Source organism: Schistocerca serialis, chromosome 4, assembly GCF_023864345.2.
Source record: "Schistocerca serialis cubense isolate TAMUIC-IGC-003099 chromosome 4, iqSchSeri2.2, whole genome shotgun sequence".
Lineage (NCBI taxonomy): Eukaryota > Metazoa > Arthropoda > Insecta > Orthoptera > Acrididae > Schistocerca > Schistocerca serialis.
In genome coordinates this window covers 241,498,346-241,520,620 of record NC_064641.1, presented here as the reverse complement: position 1 = coordinate 241,520,620, position 22,275 = coordinate 241,498,346, and the positions used below count along the sequence as shown (strand labels likewise).

Sequence of the window (22,275 nt, the reverse complement as noted above, 5' to 3'; positions counted from 1 at the left end):
TCTAGTTACAATTAAAAGCTGTAACTCCGAAAATGCAGATGAAATACTTTCTACACCATCCAAAATTTTTCACCGTTTAGTATCTGTTCATAACTTGTACTGTACTTGTAATTCTGAATCTGTAGGCTTTGTTACAGAAACTATATTTAATATGTAAGTGAATGTAATACTGTAAGTTTTAATGTATATGATCGATTGTAGTTATAATGCAGATATTGTAAATTTCTGAGTAATAGCCAAGGAAATCTAATATTTCATGTATCGAAATCAACGGTGAAATGGCAGTAGGTGTGCTTTTGTTCATCTTTTGGTATGGAGAATCTGTCATGCTGTGAGCAGAGAGAAGGAAGAGTAGCTACATTCATGAAAGAGTAGAGGAGTGTTTGTTGTGCACTCCCACCGGTATGGTGAGCAGCTATTATTGCGCCAGAGTATGCGCACCTAAATCATGAACCCGCGAGTATTGGGAGCATGGTAGGAGTGGACACGCGGAGGAAGCTGCTGTTCTAACTATTGCTTGTTTGATAATTTTCTGTGGCTCTGGAGGCGACTAATGGTTCTCAACTAGCAGCAGAAACAGTAGCAGCTCAGGATTGTCGTCAGCTACATTCTTCGTCGTCCGCTCAGCTACAACATCATAAGTCCGTTAAGTGGCAAAATATAACTGGTAATCTAGAGTCATTACCCAGTGACACTGCTTTCCCAAAGTATGATTAACCTGAATTAAAATCTGCAATATTTAAAACTTGTAGGACACCTGTGTTGCCATTGTCTTCCTTTCCTTTCCATGCAATTGCTGAGTATCATACAAATTTGTAAACTGATTGTTTACTGGCAGTTTTGTTTGTTTGCTAATGACTAGTTCCATCTAAATTTTCTGCCTCTGTTACTCTTTATTCTTGTGTTGCAGCAGTTTAACTAATTTGCAGTTCTCAGTATAAACTGCATTCATTTAAATTAACGTAAAATTTGACTGGCAAATAGTAGTATCTAAAGATACAGCACAAATTAAAAATGCTCAATTCCATTTATTCTATTTTTAGCTTAGCGAGCGGCTTCTGCTGTCTTGTATGTATTTCATCGTTGTTACATTAAAAGTAAAATCAGTTGCTCATTTCCTTAAATTCAATTCAATCTTTCAATAATCCAAAACAAAGTGCTTGCCCTTTTCTGATTTTTGCAGTACATTACACTCAGATTATTGAAAGTCATTTATTAAATATAAAGTTCAAGCTACACCCAGTCATTTATTTAACCAGGATATTCATTTAACATAATTTTCAAAATTTACTATTTTACAATAAGTAACTGTGAACTCAGTGTTTTCAGATTTATTTACTTTCTTGTCACCTGTCACGTTGTGGAAAATCGTGACAAGATTTGCTGCCATGCTAGTGGTTATTTGCTTCAATTTCTTTGTCATTACCTTTCTTGAGATTCTGTACATTCATTACCCTAGTGGGCTGACGACCATTTAATTATTGCATTTTTAGCTAATCAGTACTTTTCTGCATTATCAGTATTTTTTGTATCAAATGTTACGTGGAACTCTTTTCCCTCCTGTGTTCGCAAGCAATTTCACTATATTCCACCCATTTCATAATTATCTTCAATATTTAGATTCGGTTTAGAGAAGGTACCTGCTTCAGAAGGGTCTGTTGTACACATTCCTCCTACTAACCGTCGTTTTTTTCCTTCAGTAACGATAACCTTACTGCCTGTAATATTTCATTAGCCAAATTCCATCACTATCGATTTAATCTCAATCCGGTAGATTGATAAGGATAGGGGAGGTTACAAAGCTTTAGTTACCAACTAGGAGATAATGAAAAAGACACAAAAAAATCTGTTCTTATAGTGCTTGAAACCTGTTACAGCCCTGCTTTACATATTGTCAGCTTGCTATGCAACTGCTAATCATAGAATCATTTAATTACTTAGTAGTTACTGAAAATCATAAAACGAAATCTTTTTGATGATGTTAAAAAAGTGATTATTTTGGTTACTGTAATATTTATCGTAATTCCTTTCGTACCAAAAAAATAGTGTACACATATTTGAAACCAAAAACATTTTAGTAATCTTCGAGAAAGGTTAATTTCTGTGTAATTAACAGAAAAGTAGTCAGCATTGTTTATTCAAAGCGTTTCGATAATATTTCCTTCAAAAGAGAAGAATTATAGTTCAGGTGTTATCATATTCAATGCATTTCAATTGTAGCTACAGGCTGATGTAAATTTTTGTAACTGCTGATAACCATTGTCATTGTAATTAGTGAATTTACTATGTGTAAAAAGTTTTGATTGTTGTAAAAACTTGGTAAAGAGAAGAAGTGCGAGGAACTAGCAGCAGCAAGGAAGATGAAAGATTTCTATGAAGTCTCTGTGACATAATAAGTACTACACCTGTCTTTACTTGGTTATTGAGAACCATGCAGTATGCTGCCCATTTCCACTTAATAAACTTCCAGGAAAAATTGAAAATGTGTGGTAAGGACGATGGGAACAAACTGCTGAGGTCATCGGTTCCTAGGCTTACATGCTACTTAATCTAACTTGAACTAACTTTTGCTAAGGACAACACACACACCCATGGCCGAGGATGGACTCGAACCTCTGATAGGGCGAGGTGCACCAAACGTGACAAGGTGCCAGTGACCACATGGCTACCCCGAGTGGTCCCAGCATACATCATTTGCAGCGAATCACCAGGAGCATCAAGAACAAGATAAGTTCACATCGTTAATTATTAGTCTGAAGATACTGAGCTACAGACAACAATTTGCAATAACATCCAATTCACCTGACATTAACATTACGACAAGTTGGTTGACATTCACTTTTTTTCCTTTTGTGGTAACATTTCTTCTATCCCCATAGTTGCAGGTAACCACAGCATGATGGTGCAAGCTTGGATAGTAACGCAATTTGCGTCAAAGTACTAAAGTTAATTTGTGAGTTTCAATTAGATCAGTGTTAACAGCAAGAGTGGCAGACGATTTCATATGGAAAGCCAAATTCTTAACTGGATGCTGAAATCATTTGCAACCAAAAAAATTATGTGGACAATGAAAATGGACTGTGGAATTATGAGATTCATTGGCTACAATCAGCTTTAACATCACAATAACCGATGTTTACCAACTACACTTAGTTCATCTTTTCTTCCGTGTTGTGAAGTCAACATGCAGTGTGAAAAACTTTTCGTTCAGAGAGTGTATTTTCCTTTTTCTTTTGTCTTGTGTGTATTCAGAGAAAAATATTTTCGTGATGTGTGACGATATTAGACCTAACATTCAAGAGGTGGAAAAGATAGAAAATTTGACAAAAGATAGGTAAGAGGAAGTTCAGGACAATTTTAGTGATGTACAACCAGAAGAGAAAGGACCAGGTGGAGATTCAGACAGCTTTCGCTCACTGTTCCTAGCTTTCAGTCTGGAGGAGGTAGTTGGCGATAATAATAGCTCTTTGAATATGCTTGTAAGACTCACTGAAAAATAAACCAGAAGCTAGACAGCAGGAGTGAGTAATTTGAAAAAAAGAAAAACGAGAACTTAGATGAAATCTCTTGCGTAAAAACTTGGAGAGGCAAGGCTAGTCACTGAAATGCACTAGGAAAACCCTAGAGAGTGTCAATATTCAGACAGACAAAACTGCAGAGACAACTGAGGAACTAAAAGTAGAATGTAATGATTTTAAAACATATATAAACAAAGAGCAAAGTAAATTTGAAATCATATTTCTTCTGTAGAAAACAAAACTGAGAAAACGCAAGAAAAACACTAAAAAGTAGAGCGCACAGACTGTAGCATAATAATCTGACAGTGCATGGGTAAATCTGAAGGCGACAGCTTCTGTTTAAAATTGTGCAGAACAGCACAATATTTAACGAAGAAGTTGCATCTTGACATTGCAGAAACATTGAAATAGGAAATTCAGTCTCATCTTAACTGTTACCAACGTTATTAGAATCATTTTTTTGAAATATGGAGATGATAATAAGTTTACTTTTTGGTTTTAAGTTTGATTTTCGAGGTTTTATTGATTATCTAACAATGTAGTAACATCACAATATTTTGAAGTAGTTGATATGATCACATTTAGTGGTAAAGAGTTTTATCAAAAGATTTGTACATAACAGGCATCATTTATGGAGGTTTATGAAAAAATTCTTTTATTCTTTGACAGTTGCGGTATATGGCATCATATCTTTGTAAATACATACCAGGTTTTGCTTAGTATAATGTACATGACACTTTTGAATTCAGAATTGTTAGATATATTTTAAATATGCACTGGCACTTCAGGTATGAAAACTACTGATTTCTGTTTCCTGATCTTGTATACAAAGGTGATTATGAACTTTTTATATGATAATACTAACAGAGGGAAATTTTATTTGGTTCATGTTTACTTACATGTACTGGAATCATTCTAGTAACACACTGTAGTGATGACTTTTTGCATACTGGAGAAAGAGAAATGATATCTTACTTGAGATGCCCCATCATAATGCGAAAAGGGAATCACTGCAGGTTTGCTCTGTGTAGAAAGAAAATATGTATTTGAATAGAAATGCCCTATGTTGAGTAAATATTAATAGCAGATTGGACATGTCTTTGTCAACGAGAGGATATTAGTGATTGTTAGACAGAGATTAAGGTATGCAGAGAGAGGTTGAAATGCTGTAAGATAACTATTTGTGTGTGAAGATTTGTAAAACTATCAGTATGCATTATGGTTGAAGTGAAACGAAAATGGGACATGAGATGTGCTTATCTGCCTCAAATTAAAGTTAGGATCTATGCTGAACTTATTTGCTTCGTTTCAACATTAATGTTAAAATGAGACATAACATGAAAAAGTCAAATTTTGTGAAATGTAACAGAAAGTAGGAACACATATTATGTTTGAGTATAATGACATTTCTGGAGACTAGAAATCTGCTCTGTAGGAATCAGAATGGGTTCGAAAAAAACGATCGTCTGAAACCCAGCTCGCGCTACTCGACCACGAAACTCAGAGGGCCATAGACACGGGTTCCCAGGTAGATGCCGTGTTTCTTGACTTCCGGAAGGCGTTTGATACAGTTCCCCACAGTCGTTTAATGAACAAAGCGAGAGCATATGGACTATCACACCAATTGTGTGATTGGATTGAAGAGTTCCTAGATAGCAGAACGCAGCATGTCATTGTCAATGGAGAGAATTTTTCCGAAGTAAGAGTGATTTCAGGTGTGCCGCAGGGGAGTGTCGTAGGACCGTTGCTATTCACAATATATAAATGACCTTGTGGATAACATCGGAAGTTCACTGCGGCTTTTTGCGGACGATGCTGTAGTATATCGAGAGGTTGTAACAATGGAAAATTGTAATGAAATGCAGGAGGATCTGAAAAGAATTGACGCATGGTGCAAGGAATGTCAATTGAATCTGAATGTAGACAAGTGTAATGTGCTGTGATAAATAGAAAGAAAGATCCTTTTTCGTTTAGCTACAATATAGCAGGTAAGCAACTGGGAGCAGTTAATTCCAAAAATTATGTGAGAGTAGGCATTAAGAGTGATTTAAAATGGAATGACCATATACAATTAATCGTCGGTAAAGCAGATGCCAGACTCAGATTCATTGGAAAAATCCTAGCGAAATGCAGTCCGGAAACAAAGGAAGTAGGTTACAGTACATTTGTTCACCCACTGCTTGAGTACTACTCACCAGTGTGGGATCCATACCAGATAGGGTTGATAGAATAGATATCCAACGGAGAGCAGCGCGCTTCGTTACAGAATCATTTAGTAATCGCGGTAGCGTTAGAGAGATGATAGATAAACTCCAGTGGAAGACTCTGCAAGAGGGACGCTCAGTAGCTCGGTACGGCTTTTGTTGAAGTTTCGAGAACATATCTTCACCAAGGAGTCAAGCAGTATATTACCCCCTCCTATGTATATCTCACGAAGAGACCATGAGGATAAAATCAGAGAGATTAGAGCCCACACAGAGGCATACCGACAATCTTTCTTTCCACGAACAATGCAAGACTGGAATAGAAGGGAGAACCTTTAGAGGTACTCAGGTTACCCTCCACCACACACCGTTAGGTGGCTTGCGGAGTATGGATGTAGATGTAGAAAGTTGATTTTGATCTTCTATGAATATTTGTCATTAGATGACACAGTGCTTGTATTCTACATAGTAAGCAAACACACACACACACACACACACACACACACACACACACACACACACACACACACACATATATATATATATATATATATATATATATATATATATATATATATATATATATATATACACAAACATAAACACTACTGTTCAGCGCCCTGTCAGGGCACATGGATTTTTGTCAACAGAACCTGGCTGTGCCACTGGATTCCTTAGTACACGTTCTGTGTTAGAAGCCCCATATAAGAATAATGTTTGGTCTAGATTAAGAGACATATAGAAATAAATGTTTTTAATTTAATATGCGACTACAACCAGGATGGTGCTGCGAGGGACATGTGAGGAATGATTTCCAGATCTTTTCCCTTTACAGCCATCCTCCCATCAGAAAGTAGCACATCTGGAGTCTGATGTTCACATCATACTTAAAATACAAAAAGGTTAACAATAATCCCTATGATAGACAACGTCGCACCGCCTCACCACACGGTCATCTTACAGTTAGAGAGGATGAGCTGCGCTACCTGGACACGAGGCAAAGCGCTACAGGTTCGCTAGACCTGAAACCACCCAAATAAGACTGAGCTTCCTGGGGTGCTAGCCATCTGCCACCACCTGGAGTTACGTATTACTTGCTGAATGCCATGGAAGCATCGAGAATAACGCCTAGTATGGAAATTAAGCATTGCGCCGAGTTATCAACACACTCCATATCTACTTCTATTGTTTCCTTCGTTTCAGTGCAGGAACAAGTTGCTGATAGAAGTACAATACAATATAAATCATAATGACGTTCCACAAGTTGGTAATGTGGAAACCGGCTGCAGTTACTACTGAATTGAGCGTATATATAACTTTCGTAGACGGAGGTACTTTCAGAAGTTGTCACACCTCACTTTCTGGCAGACCACGTTTAAGGTAAGCACAGTGGCTTTTGTAGTCGATTTCTGTTAGTTATTATGGACACTGCTAGCGTTATAATGGTGGCAATACCATCTATTTCCCTTTCTCAACGTTTCATTTCGTAAATACATGGATACGTATTCGTTTCAAACAAACTTTTTGCAACAGTACCTGTGTTAAGAAGCGTTGGTAACACCTGAGAATTAGTGATGACAAACATCGCTTTTCAGTAAAAGTCAGACATTTAAATTTACGCTGTCCCTTTCTTTGAGGTGTAATATTTAACACAGAATGAATAACAGTAGTCGACTTTGGTAATCACTTGTTGGTCTGCGCTGGTATGAAATTTCTTCTTGAAACAATTGACTGTTCATAGAGAAAAGCCTCATTGTCTCTTGTTTCCCGTACCTAGGTGCTTACTCCCATAAGCTACCTCCTTCCTTCACAATAAGAGCAACAGATGTTTTATTGTACCCAAGGCACGAAATGGCATTTTCTTATGTACGTAACTGATATAAATAAAAAAGTTGATGAGAGACTGAAGTGAGGAATGGACTCTGGAAGGCACACAGGAATATACAGGAGTCATTTCAAAATCCTTGCCACAAACGTTGTCTGTTACAGACAATATTTTTTGCTTTTATGCGAGTCCTCTGCGCAGCCTGAAAGCGGGTAGGCGTAGCTTCTAATGGACTTTTCTCCGCTCAGAGACAATAATTCTTAAGTTTTGCTTGTACAGAATCACTCTACCCATCCTCTGCCGTAGATGGTTCGCAGATAGATGCAGTACAGGTGCCTAGTAGACCCTACTAGTTCGTGAAATTTGATCGTGTTAGAGCACACGAATTCAGTGAAACGATGGCTTTAGGAAGCGTCACGTAGCAGTTTGTTCCAAACAAAAGTACTCATGACGCGATGTATCACCCTGAGGGATCTGTCGCAAAACACTGCGACACAATACGTATACAGGGTGTAAAACATGTAAGTGTGGATGTTTCTGAGGATGGCTCTCAACACAATTAAAACAGTACTTACGTCATTTGCAGACTAATACTTGTAAGTATTACAAGTCGTATGTTTCTTGAGGTGCATACTTTTACTTCCAAGTACATGCGGCAAGACCAAGCCATTAACGTGTATTTTTCCATGGACAGGTCAAGGGGCGGGTGTACACACGTGTACACAAAAGATTGGCCCATACTGACAGGGGTAGTCGAAATAGTGGTGCAATTATGACAGTCCAGAAAACATCGTGTAGCTAATTACGTGATGTGTTTGCAGAAATACAATTTGACACAGAGAAAAAACTGCTAACACACTGATTTGTGTACGTATTACATTATTTCGTTATATTGTACTGCATGACATTGTTACATGGAAGCTGAGAAACATGGAATTGCCTAGCTGTTTATTTATTCTAACCTTCTATAATCGATAATCGATCCCCTCTTCCCTTCTCTCTCTCTGTCTCTCTCATTCTCTCTCTCTCTCTGTCTGTCTCTCTCTACATCTCTCCCCTGCCGTCTCTCTGTGATCTCTCATCTCTGTCAACCACCCAATCAACCCTTCTCTATCCATTACCCTATTATCACCTCCATCCCAATAGAAGGTTGGTGATTTTCATCCCCTTCCCCCCTCCCCCTGCAGTATTTCTTTCCGGATACTAGCAATACATGTACAAATTTTGGTTGAAGCCGATCACATGCACATACGTTCTACATCGCCTGCTGGAATGTATTGCACTCATTTACAATGTCTGGTTCTCTGCTGTTTTACCCCATACAACTCCAGAGAGGATCTTAAATTTACCTGTGGCATTGAGTAGTGTGGCTTCATCTTACTTCACGAAACACGGTGATAAGATTATTGGCTCGCTGCAGTACTCATTCTCGCGATCTCGTTGTTACACTGAACAACACGAACAAGGGACAAACTGCACTTCACACTTCTAAATGCCTCAGTGGCAACTAAATACAGGGAATAAGTACGAACAGTCGTTTTGGATATATTTTCTTCAACTCTTATCATCCACACCCACACCCTGAGTGGCACCTGAGACAGTTCAACTCGAATACATCGAGGACAGCGAACACTATTTAGGTATGGCTTTTGCTAAATTAGAACTGATTTTGTATTGTAATTATCTGCTGCATGCTATTAGCTTCCATCATTTGTAGCTGCTCAATTACGACAACGAATTTACTTTTCTACGGGAACAACAAAACGTAAAATGCCGTCAAACAGTTCTTCTACGACACAACAGGAGTAGAATTTAATCAAGTGTCAACAAGATGATACAGCCGGAAAAGATTGTGAAATGGGAAAATATGTCCTTCAAACGTTTACTGTGTGAAATGTAAGCAAACAACTACCTCAGGCGTGGTTTGTATGTTTACCTGTGAGCTTGAAACCTGTCAGTGGGTCTGTTGCTCTTATTGTGGCCAGACAACTCGCTCATGAAGTCATTCAGACTTTCACGTTACAAGAGTCGAAAAAGAGGACACTTTCACCGTTTATAGTGAATTTCTAAAAGCTATTAGAGGAACAGTGTGGTCATAAGCAGCAATGCATACTGATCCAATCAAGCCGACGCGATCTGTTTTTGTAAAAGGAATAAAAAAATTCGAGATCCAAGTAAGCCAAGGTGTCTACAATAAATTACCCCAACTAAAAACAAGAAATGATGAGAGAAATGCAACTATCGTTATAGCACATTCACACCATACTACTAACCAGCTTTCCAAATTTTCCTTCCATGGCAGAAAGGTGACTGCGAAAGCTACAAACCGTCCCTCTGCACTAATTTTACTAACAAAACGGGACAAATATCTATTCAACATACCATACTGATCAGTTCAAAATACATGTAAAACAAGAGAAATGGATAAAAAACGACCTTGGTCTGTAAACGTCCCGCGGGTCCTTTCAGGAATGGCGTAATGTTTTGCAACTTTATGTAAATGTTCCGATCGGATTGTCTGCCGCTTTTACTGAACGGCATTCTAGTGCATGTACGGCAATCCACATGGTAAATACGGGGCGAATGTTCCCTCCTCCCCCCCTCCACCCCTAACCGTAAGGATTATTACAGTCCATCTATCTTAACAGAACAAGTGGTGCCCGTAGGATCGCTCGTTCGGATAAAAAAATCTTTAAGCAAATTAGATTTAGCAGCATCTGGACTTCTGCTGATGAATCACTGAAACACCGACACGAAAACCAATTCTATAAGTTCCATGCAATCTCCTAAGACTAATGACAATACTTTGCATCTAGGGACGTCTTGATTTCTCGTTTCCATCTAGTTAATTTTGATAGCGTACTGAATTTTACTAACAAAATATTCTCAAACAGGTACGAGATGGGACCTCGCGTGTCGACGTTTGCGTTGCTGGTGCTGCTGCTGGTCGCGGCTGGTGACGCTCACCACAGGTCAAGCCACGCCACGAGGCACGGCGGTCGAGTCAGAGCGGCTCATAGGACCAGCAAGGCGTCCCCAGGGACGAGGAGCAAGGGCGCTTCCGAGGAGTCGCTGCTCGTCACCGTCAAGGCCGCCAAAGAGCTCGAATACGACTTCGGAGACGATGGGACGTTGGAGAAGGAAATGATAGCCAGCGGGCGCTATGACCCTAAAATGGTTTTCGGATACGACTTAACAAGTAAGAATTCCAGTTAGAAACACATTACTCTTACTTCTTATCATCCGATATTTGTTATGGCATGTGGCTGATAGCATGATGCTGATCATAACCAAGGACGTGGCCGAAAGACAGTAAGATCAGTAACTCTACTGTGCTAATTTCTGCAAAAAGTGGGACAGTAAGGGAGCAAGTAGGAGATCGATAAGTGACGCCTGTGGGATCTGCAGCGTTAGGTTTAGGTGTATCATTATTGTTAATACGAAAAACTCCAGAAAGATAACATACGTGTAACTGTGACATTTACTGGTGAAACAGGAAAGTAAGGTTGCGGCTCGTATTGATGCATAATTTAGCATAATATGTTACGTTGGATGCTCAAATTGGTATATGTTGCAGATAATGTCAATGAGTCACAACTGGTAACTGTCAATTATCTCCACACAAGTGAGTAACAATTTGTAATGATATACAATTAAATCATAAAATAAGCACCGTTGTTTTATAAGTTATTTTAAAAATTTATGTTTAAATTGCTTCAGGCTAACACACTGTGTCTAATTCGTGTACGCAAAAGTACAGCAGACGCTATCAGAACATAGAGATAAAAGGAGATGCGGAAGCAGGTAGTGGGTGTAGATTTGCTTTAGCTAGTACTCTGCTATGGGTGAATTGAGTATCGTGTGATGCCTTTATGGCCATGTTGCACTTGCAGCGAATGTTATGTCTATTTAGATGTCTGATTATAATACACAATGTGAACTGCCTATGGTCGTCTTGTCGCAGTGGACGATCACCAGCGCAACCGCATATTAGTCACGACCCCTCTTGTCCGTCGCGGCATCCCGGTGACGCTGAGCACCATCCCCTATGACGGAGAGCAGAGTTCGCCCCTGAAGCCGTACCCCAACCTGGAAATCCACCACACCACCGAGGACTCCATCACCGACTGCAACTCACAGTTGGTGGACGTCGTCAGAACGACCGTGAGTCTCTCGTGGCATGTACATTCGTACTCTGCACATCAGCAGTCTCTGTGCTGAGGTCTTCCTGGCGTTTTCATCCTTATCTGGTTATCAGTGTCCTTTTCTTCCATTCATCATGTTCTTTCTTCAGAATCTTTTCTATGTACCTTCTATTATTCTTTTTCATCCCGAAAAAAGTGCTAGTACTCAATAAACATTTCCAGTGCTTCTGACCTATCTATCTGGTTGTTAGTACACTCCTGGAAATTGAAATAAGAACACCGTGAATTCATTGTCCCAGGAAGGGGAAACTTTATTGACACATTCCTGGGGTCAGATACATCACATGATCACACTGACAGAACCACAGGCACATAGACACAGGTAATAGAGCATGCACAATGTCGGCACTAGTACAGTGTATATCCACCTTTCGCAGCAATGCAGGCTGCTGTTCTCCCATGGAGACGATCGTAGAGATGCTGGATGTAGTCCTATGGAACGGCTTGCCATGCCGTTTCCACCTGGCGCCTCAGTTGGACCAACGTTCGTGCTGGACGTGCAGACCGCGTGAGACGCCGCTTCATCCAGTCCCAAACATGCTCAATGGGGGACAGATCCAGAGATCTTGCTGGCCAGGGTAGTTGACTTACACCTTCTAGAGCACGTTGGGTGGCACGGGATACATGCGGACGTGCATTGTCCTGTTGGAACAGCAAGTTCCCTTGCCGGTCTAGGAATGGTAGAACGATGGGTTCGATGACGGTTTGGATGTACCGTGCACTATTCAGTGTTCCCTCGACGATCACCAGTGGTGTACGGCCAGTGTAGGAGATCGCTCCCCACACCATGATGCCGGGTGTTGGCCCTGTGTGCCTCGGTCGTATGCAGTCCTGATTGTGGCGCTCACCTGCACGGCGCCAAACACGCATACGACCATCATTGGCACCAAGGCAGAAGCGACTCTCATCGCTGAAGACGACACGTCTCCATTCGTCCCTCCATTCACGCCTGTCGCGACACCACTGGAGGCGGGCCGCACGAGGTTGGGGCGTGAGCGGAAGACGGCCTAACGGTGTGCGGGACCGTAGCCCAGCTTCATGGAAACGGTTGCGAATGGTCCTCGCCGATACCCCAGGAGCAACAGTGTCCGTAATTTGCTGGGAAGTGGCGGTGCGGTCCCCTACAGCACTGCGTAGGATCCTGCGGTCTTGGCGTGCATCCGTGTGTCTCTGCGGTCCGGTCCCAGGTCGACGGGCACGTGCACCTTCCGCCTACCACTGGCGACAACATCGATGTACTGTGGAGACCTCACGCCCCACGTGTTGAGCAATTCGGCGGTACGTCCACCCGGCCTCCCGCATGCCCACTATACGCCCTCGCTCAAAGTCCGTCAACTGCACATGCGGTTCACGTCCACGCTGTCGCGGCATGCTACCAGTGTTAAAGACTGCGATGGAGCTCCGTATGCCACGGCAAACTGGCTGACACTGACGGCGGCGGTGCACAAATGCTGCGCAGCTAGCGCCATTCGACGGCCAACACCGCGGTTCCTGGTGTGTCCGCTGGGCCGTGCGTGTGATCATTGCTTGTACAGCCCTCTCGCAGTGTCCGGAGCAAGTATGGTGGGTCTGACACACCGGTGTCAATGTGTTCTTTTTTACATTTCCAGGAGTGTATTTAGTTCATTTTACACTAACGTTACAGTGCCAAAAACCTTTTTCCATAATTTTAACTGAGAATGTTGCAATAATTATCTAATTTTTGTAACTATTTTCCTTATTTTTATTAATCATATTAAGATTGTGAGTATCACTAGTTATATACACATTGTTATACCACCTTCAAAGAAATCTGATTGCATACCAAAGGCGGGGCCTTAATTTTACTTGGTGAAATGCTTGTGTAATTAAATAAGCAGTCAAACCATTTCCCTCTATGATGAAATAATCTTCTGCATATTCCAATCTACTCGTTACTGCTTCACAGCTTCAGCTGTCGAGCATTATCTTGAATACATTGTAGGACACTTTAACTTCTATCGGTACAGAAGTCCAGTTTATTGTTACTTTTGGCGATGTTGTCGTTGTTTTTTATGTTAAAATTAATTTGGATTTAAAATCGTTCTCATTGTAAGTAGTGGTACACATTCATTTCTGAATCGTGTAATTTCAGTCAGTAACTTACGAAAGCTGTTCGTCACTGTTTCTTCTGTCATTTTTATTACGATTACTTAAATAGTAGATAGCAAGCAACATATCAGGTAAGGACCAGATATAAGAACTTACAAGGAGATTAATATTTTCCTCTGTGCAGTAATCCACGATTCTAGTACGCGCATCTGCCGTCGATAGTGTCAACTTTGAGTTCATTCACTGACTGTTTCAGAAAACGTGGGCGGATGACGATACACTATACGCTCTCGACAATGGTGCTTTGGACCTGACAACGAGTCCCAAAAACGTGTGTCCACCCAAAATTGTTATCTTCGACCTGCGAAAAGATGAGATCATCAACTCCACAGTTATACAGAACGCAGCCTGCAACGCATTCTACACGTATTTATGGGTGAGTACTTATTGGAAAAGACAGTATATGTAAAAATGATCTTATATCTCCGTATGAGAACTGACCATAAAATTATGATAGAGTTGCTGACTATCAACGTCTGATTCTATTTTACACAACTACATATTGTCAAAAGAAATATTTTTCAATTGTTTCCTATGTTTTATCTTCCTTTAGGTTTGTATCTAATGATCATGAAAGATAATCATTTAGTATATTTCTTGCTAATGTGGTCATGCCACTTATGATACATTTCGTTTGGTTCGTGATCTCATTATTCTTTATTATTTCCATACTGCTACGTTCTTTTAGTGGCCCATGACTCATTTCCATTCAATACAATAGTAACAGCCATGATCTTATAATATTTAAATAATGTTTCAATGTTTTCTTTTCAGGCACTTGTTTACAATTCCAAGTATACGTTAGGGTACTTCCAGTCTCCCCTTAGCATCATGCACATTGTATGGAATGTATCACTCTTTCCAAAAAATAACGCACTGCAGACATTAAAAAAGAGCTATATTTTATACAATCAGCATAAATGACTTATTCGCCCCGAGGATTTCTCCTACATATGTATGTATGTATTGAACTTGGGACCTAGAAACGATGGAGAGGCTTTGCCCCCCCCCCCCCCGCCCCCCATAGCCCTCAGTGGTACAGAAACCCACAACAGGCTACAGCAGTCCACTCACCCCACACCGCCGCCCCACAAGGCACACGGAACCCAGGGTTATTGAGCGGTTTGGCGCCCTGTGGACCCCCCCCCCCCCCCCCCCCCCCACTCTGGGAACGTCTCATCCGGATGAGTGAAACCCCAATGTTTGCGTGGTAGAGTAATTATGGTGTACGCGTACGTGGAGACAGTGTTTGCACAGCAACCACCGACATAGTGTAACTGAGGCAGAATAAGGGTAACCAGCCCGCATTCGCCGAGGCAGATGGAAAACCGCCTTAAAAACCATCCACAGCCTTGCTGACACACTGGACCCCGGCACTAATTCGCCGGGCGTATTCGTGCCGGGGACAGGCACGCCTTCCTGCTCGGAAAACAGTGCGTTAGACCGCACGGCTAGCCGGGCCGGCTCTCCTACACAACTGATTGACAACGTATATTTCTCAATGGCCATTTAACAAAGTGCATAACTGCAACAACCTGCTACAACCTACCACAAGAATACCAATCTAGTTTCCGTAAACATCGCAGCACGACATCTGACTAATAAAGGTAATAGAGTATTTGATGCTTGCTGTGGATGAGTACGAGGCGACAATCGCATGCTTCTCAGACGTCAGTAGAGCCTTTGACTCAGTCTACTTTAATATTTTATTTGCCACACTGAGCAGCTTAAATTTGTAGAAAAGGGAAGTGGAAATGTTTCGCTCATACTTTACGTCTCACCAGCAATTCGTCATGTCCACAAACATAAAGTAACAATGGAGACCGGTAGTATCACACGCCCCCCCGTGTTCAATATTAGGACCTGCACTCTTTCCACTGAACAAATATGCCACTGAGGTGTCATCAGTTTTGTCTTACTGCAAATACCACATTTATGCTGATAACCTCAAGTTGTATCTAAGAATAAAATTAATGACGCTGAAGTAAGTTGTCGAGAAACGCAATGTCGACCTGTGTGCACTATCCAAATTGGAACAGAATACACGTTTATAGTTCAACCCATACAAGACCTAAGCGGTACAGGTTACTCACTGTAGGCTCATTAGCCCGAAATATCGGGAATCCCTACCATTTGTAGCCTTTGGGACAAATATCAACCGACCACCCTCAACAAACAGTCTTGGAGTATTGAAAGAGGAAAGTCTGAATTATTGAACAGTGATGTCATCCGGCAAGATCTTTCTGAGGAAACCTCAGGGCGCCTGTAAGTGGTTATGAATACCTGTGTTTGTTATATTTGTGATGTTCGACTCTTTGATCATATTTCAGCAACATATGCACAGCCACCCTGACTGTGTGGGCACAGGTGCAGAGATTTCCATGTCCTCTGCCTTCTCTACTGTCTTATCAACGTACTCTGTCCCTCATATCTTTGTTTGACAATAACGTTCTTGTCTGAAGGGCATGGCAGAAGCAGGCGTTTCCAACAGTGCTAAGTCCTTTGTGTCCCACTCCGTCATCCAGCGAATTTGTCGACGTCTTCTCAATAGCAGGATCCCCATTCTGAAATAAAATCCCACATTATATTATAGATCTGAATAACTTCTCCAGCTTCAGAAGTAGTTGACATATCTACTAAAGCAACAATAATAACCACCAGTGTCGCTGTATGCACTCGTTACCCTTCCTTGTACAACTATCTTTCAACAAATTTTCCCAGTTTTCTTAGCTGGTATAAATCCTTACTTTTTCAATCGCCAGGACTCCCTAAATCAGGAAACTTCTGTTTTGGACATCTACAAATTCTTTTCATATCTGCTACTATCGTTATTGTTATTATCATCATTGTTACTTCTATTATCATTACAGTCTTTATTATTTACCCACATTGCCACTATAAACACTCAAAGCACTTTAATACTAACTGTCATATTACAATTAATGTTTCTTAGGTAGCTATGAGGTAACGAAGGTATTGTGTAAGTAAACCGTTGGTCCAATGAAAGATACAGTCTGATGGCCTTAATCAGATCAGGTTAAATAAATACATGAACAAGTAAATAAGTGAATATAGCAGGTACGTAGTCGACACCTTCCATAACTGACACGACCGCCATAGCAACCATGGGAATTATGGTCCTTTAATCCTGAATGACACGATGATTAGAACAGTGATGAATCCAACGAGCCAGTTCAGTGACAACGTTGTCTGTCTAAGGTTGTAGATGATAAGTCTTGTGGAATTATAGTTTCCGTAATCTGTCTTACATATTCGCGATGTTTCCATAGCATACAGCGTCCCATAACATTGTGTGTAAACTCTGGAAGACCTTTTGACATACGAAGAGGCAGCAATATGAGCATTATTCCTTATAGCTCAGGATGCAGCCTGAGTATTGGTACTAGGATTACTACCATAAGAAAGCAGCGCATACCTTTTACCCTTATTGACGGAAACCATCTCATCTTGGTTGCTACTAATTCCCTTCGTTTAAAATAATTTCGTAGGGGAGTTGTATATGTCCTCAACACATGAACCTTTGGCGCCTAGGTATTCATCAGGATGTTCTCAATTTGTAATTTTACCGTCGAGGCGGGAGGAGAAATACTGAGAACACTGATGGGCCCATAAAAGAATCAAATGTGCAGGGCAAGAATCCACTCTGGTCCTCAAGAGGCGACTAAGTGGTGTGTGGTGTGTATGTGGTGAGGGGGACGAGGGTGAGGGAGGACTAGAGAAGATTTATTTTGTTTCTCTTACCCACTCTACATCTGGCAACTAGGAGTTGTGTTTCGCAAGGGCAACCTAAGTCAACAAAACTCATCCAAAGTCGTCTAACGGTAGCAGCATTGCACCAGTAGTGAGTGCTGACGAGCCTTGTACCCCTATTACTCACTCAGTAAAAAGTCTTCCCTTATTTTCACACTATCGAGGTCCATCTTGAGCGCTGCAGATACCGTTAGGGCCTTTGCTGGTAGATGAGGCTGAAATCTCTAACATATTCTGTGCACTGGGCCAGTGTGCTGCAAAACTGTGAACTGACAGGGACACCACTCAATGGGAGAGCTGCTTCGGAATATGGCCCCTACCTGCCATATAAAGGATTTCTATATTACTGTCGTCATCAAATCTGTTCTCTAACTTTGCTGTATTTAAGCAAAGTTTTAAAAATGGAATAAACCGTAATACAGCTGAGTAGCTTTTCGTATGTTTCTTTTAACTGGTCACTATTTTTTTTTTTTTGTAGAAGAAGGTCTTTTATGGTCCGAATAGTTAAGAGAGAGGTTGTGTCATTGAGAGAAGTAGTATTCACCTACCTCCATGATCAATCTTCATTAGACATAGACGTTCAAATGAAAGACAAATAAAGTTTTTGGAATTGTTTGATGATGCAGTCACATTGTTTAACTGAAAGAGATTTACATTTATTTTCCTGGTAGATATGTACGTTCTTATGTCAGTCAATTGAGAGTTGTCTAAAATAACCTCTGTGTTCACTTCAAACACGAATAACGAGTGTGTTAAAGGACATACACAGACATGAGTTTGTATTCAGGTGGACGCGTGCCCAGATGGTTGCCTGACGGCCTACAGCTCTGACAGCAGAGGCAACGTACTGTCGGTGACGGACCTCACCACAGGGACCACCAAACACCTGCAGAGCCAGTACTTCTACCCCAAGCCCGGCTTCTTCTTCACGAAGGCGGGAGGTCCAGCCTACTACCTACCGGACGGCATAAATGGAGCGACGGCCGACGAGAGCTGCGATGGGAAACTCTACTTCCAGGCGTTCGCCAGCAATATCCAGGGCGTTGTCGACAAGCAGGTCATCCGAGATGCATGCGACGGGGATGTTTTGGACATCAAGACGCAGGTAACGACACATGGGTTCCGCTGTCGCAGAATGCGTGAAAACTTCCGCATGGAGCGAGTACTTCTGTTGGTGTGATGCCGTGATTCTGGAATATCAATCCTTCAGTTTCTGAGAACCTCGGTGAAACAGACTATAAGACGTGGGTGCTAAACTGCGCAAGTCAACTGTACTAAGTTTCACACCACGGCTTTTCTTGGCAACTGTGTTTCCATTTACAGCAACAGTACAGTTGTTACTGGTGTCATAGTATCTATGAAAAACTAATTAAACAAAAATCAACTTTTATACGAAGCCATTCCACTCATGCTTTGCACTGTCATTTCGTGAATGTTTACAGTTCAATTCCTATTCATGGTGTGAAAGCAGAACTAATTTTACCTTAGTTGTCACTAGGAGAATGACAAATTACCGTCTTATTCATAACACGAAATGAAGAATTCGTTGGCTTTTTTAAGCCCTAAGCAATGATAGCATTTTTTTCATTCAGTTTCTCGTACGGTTGCTAGTGCAACCAGCTATCTCTAGACGCATTTGTCAAATCTTAGAGTACCAAATTTAACATTATAATCTATGGGAAACCTGTTACGTAAACGAGAATAATCTAGCGCCTAGTTGCAGGAAACTGAACTCATTCTGTGGTTACTGTAGACATTAACTCTCATTTATGTACTTGCAGGGCCATTGGGTTTCTTTTATCGGCGCGATGCTGCAGTATACCATCTTTGTTTTTAATTTTACACCTATGCGAGTGGTGCGGCTCTGTTCACCTTAGGCATTCTAAGGTTGCGAGTTGTGGTCAGCGTCATCGTCCAAAGGAAAGCCCCGATATTATTCACGATACCTTCTCTAAATTTACTTAACAGTGGTTCTCGACGACTACATCGCCTCTCTTCCAGGATTACCACTTATATCCCCAATATTTCTGCCACATTTTCACGTGGCCTACACCGAATTGTTAACGATCTCAACATCGAGTGTCTGTATTCTCGCTTGTAATCTTTTCTCAAGCTCATTCTGTAAGGACTCCAAAAGCTGGACCACTACTCTAGATTTAGTGGCGGTAGCTTCTTGAATGTGATTTACTATACTAATGCATTGAATTTTCGTAGATCTTTTCGAAGAAATTCGTTTTCTATCACCTCACCTAATACTGAAATTGCGTAATGGCCCTATATGTACTGCTTCTTGGTATTACCACCAAATATTTTTAACATGTGACTTTATCTAGTTATTCATTACTAACCTTGGAATCAGATACTGTCACATTCTTTCTCTTTGTTGTAAGCATTGACAGCCTGCCGCTCGTTGCACCAATTGGAAATTATGTCAAAGTGTTTCTGCTATTTATAACATTCACCGAGCGATGACATTTTGATGAGTACAGCAATACTGTGAGGGAAAAATCTTATAAAGCAGCTGATCCTATCTAACAAGTTTTTTACGCACTTTTTCTCACTTGATACACATCCGAAGTTACTTGCGTTTCTGTGGGACATTAACCGTCGTGTAAAATGTACTGGATTCTATTTATGAATTTATTTACTCAGCCAATGACACATTTAAGAAAATACTCTTAATGATCTTGGAAAATGTGGTGTAACCAAAAATGCCATACAAATAGTAATGTTGGGTGGTTCCCTGGTATTACTACAGAAATTCAGTAGTGGGTGATACAGGTAAAACTTTTTCTGTTATCTGATACTAACTTTCTAATCGAGACTGATGTATCTGTTTCAGGTTGATCTGCCAGGAAAATTACCGGGACAGAGTGGAGTAATGACGGTGGATCCGAAGGGTCAGCTACTATTCTTCCCTGTTCTGGATGAATTGGCCATCTACTGCTGGGACACGAGCAAGCCGCACGATCGTAAGAACTTCCACCTGATCGTTCAAGATGATGAACATCTACAATTTGTCAGCAGCATGGAAATAGACACCAAAACACAAAGATTATATATAATGAGCGATCGATTTACATCATACCTGTCAAATACCACCAACTATTCTGAAGACAACTACCAGATTTTGTATATTGACATAAAGGATATAAAATGTTAGTTGTGTGTACCACAGATTTTGTTTTGTCAAGACGAATAAACTTGGTGCCCTGGAAGATCAAACGAATGTAACTACCACTATATAAAATACTGAAACGAATTAAATACAGACTGCAAAAATTGGGGTCGATCTAATTTCATGAACTTGTACCCCTATCACTACTATTGTAATTTAGTGTGCTTTTACCTGAATAACAGAAAACCTGTCTCTATGTGGCCACATAGAACCCTCTTAGGAAAATTTTGTTTAGTTTCCATATAAAGTACTCTATGGGAGGATAGTCCTGTTAATATGAAAAGCTAATCAATTTTGTTACCCTTTTTACAGGGTTTGACCGTGTGTTGGCTCTAATGGATACTTAAATCAGACTATTCCCTTCTGTTCTTAAAATCTTACCCAGCGGTTAGATAGAAAGGCAGTATGAATAACATTGTACTGAAGCTAGAACAATTCATTTCCAAGTACATTTGGTGGTTTTATTAAATGGTCGCCAGCCTATCCAGGCAATGAAAGTGAAGTATTGGAAAAGCAGAAGTATCAATTTTGCTTATTTTCTTGCTACTGTTTAATTTGGTTCTTCAAATAAATATTACTCCACTTAAAGAATGTTGGCTTACACCCTTATACATTAGGTTTTTAAAAGAGAAAAAGATGAGTAGATAACTTCAAGGAAGCGAAAAGAATTTGGCCAGGGGGAGGGGGGGGAGCACTAGAAAAGTGCCTTGCATAATCAACAAACTTCAGTACTAAAATGGTTAGATACTAAAGCACAGACTTTTTAAACTGAACATTTCACTTCAAGAAAACTCCTTTCTTACTGGAGTTTAGTTTCAAAAGCTATTATTTTTTGAACTAACTTTCTATAGTCATTTTACAGTTTCTAATAACATAGCTACACTCTGATTGAATTTTACATCAGCAAACTCTTACTATAACACTTTGCACTAGTTAAGTAAAAAGACAAAAAGAATTTAAATGTTGCCTCTTTATGTTAACTTGACATTTCGTAAGTCTGTAAAATAAGGACCTGGATTAATCAAACAACAGGAAGGAACCCTATATAGGTATATGATTAGGATGAAATAACAGGGCGAACCAGTTTCTTTAAAGTTCAAGAATGATTATTGAAACTCAGTTCAAATTAATGGTTCATCCTGTGCAAAAGTAAAATAAAAAAAAAATCTTATCTGGTGGCTGTAGGCTTGGGTGTGGCGGACAGTTATGACGGCTATATTACCCACAATATGGCCTGCAAGTATCTTGCTGCAAGGGCTAAATTTCTCTTCTCTGAATCGTTCAGTTTTACGTACAGTAGTCCAACAACTCGCACCTATGCTGTAAATCGTTTTCAGTCTTCATCCGAGACATTTTTGTGCAAATTTTCAAACGAAGTTTCTCCCGCTACACAATGGTGTTGCCTCCATCCCTGCTACCTACAGACTGTATAGCTTGCTTCCCG

General features: G+C 40.6%; 1 protein-coding gene across 1 annotated transcript; it reads left to right on the top strand.

The window, feature by feature from the left end:
• The first annotated feature begins 7,043 nt into the window (after positions 1-7,043).
• LOC126473616 (major royal jelly protein 2-like) lies at positions 7,044-20,919 on the top strand. The gene is made up of 6 exons (XM_050100786.1): positions 7,044-7,102; positions 10,442-10,746; positions 11,512-11,711; positions 14,079-14,258; positions 18,441-18,758; positions 20,496-20,919. Exons 2-6 carry the CDS (start codon positions 10,449-10,451, stop codon positions 20,814-20,816), a joined length of 1,317 nt encoding a protein of 438 aa, XP_049956743.1. The 5' UTR covers positions 7,044-7,102; positions 10,442-10,448; the 3' UTR covers positions 20,817-20,919.
• Positions 20,920-22,275: the final 1,356 nt, after the last annotated feature.

Excerpts from the sequence above, each read along its gene's own strand:
- LOC126473616 (XM_050100786.1), top strand. The coding sequence starts at position 10,449 with ATGGGACCTCGCGTGTCGACGTTTGCGTTGCTGGTGCTGCTGCTGGTC. Across the intron at positions 11,712-14,078 it reads TGGACGTCGTCAGAACGACC|AAAACGTGGGCGGATGACGA; the intron begins GTGAGTCTCTCG and ends TGACTGTTTCAG. Across the intron at positions 14,259-18,440 it reads CATTCTACACGTATTTATGG|GTGGACGCGTGCCCAGATGG; the intron begins GTGAGTACTTAT and ends GTTTGTATTCAG.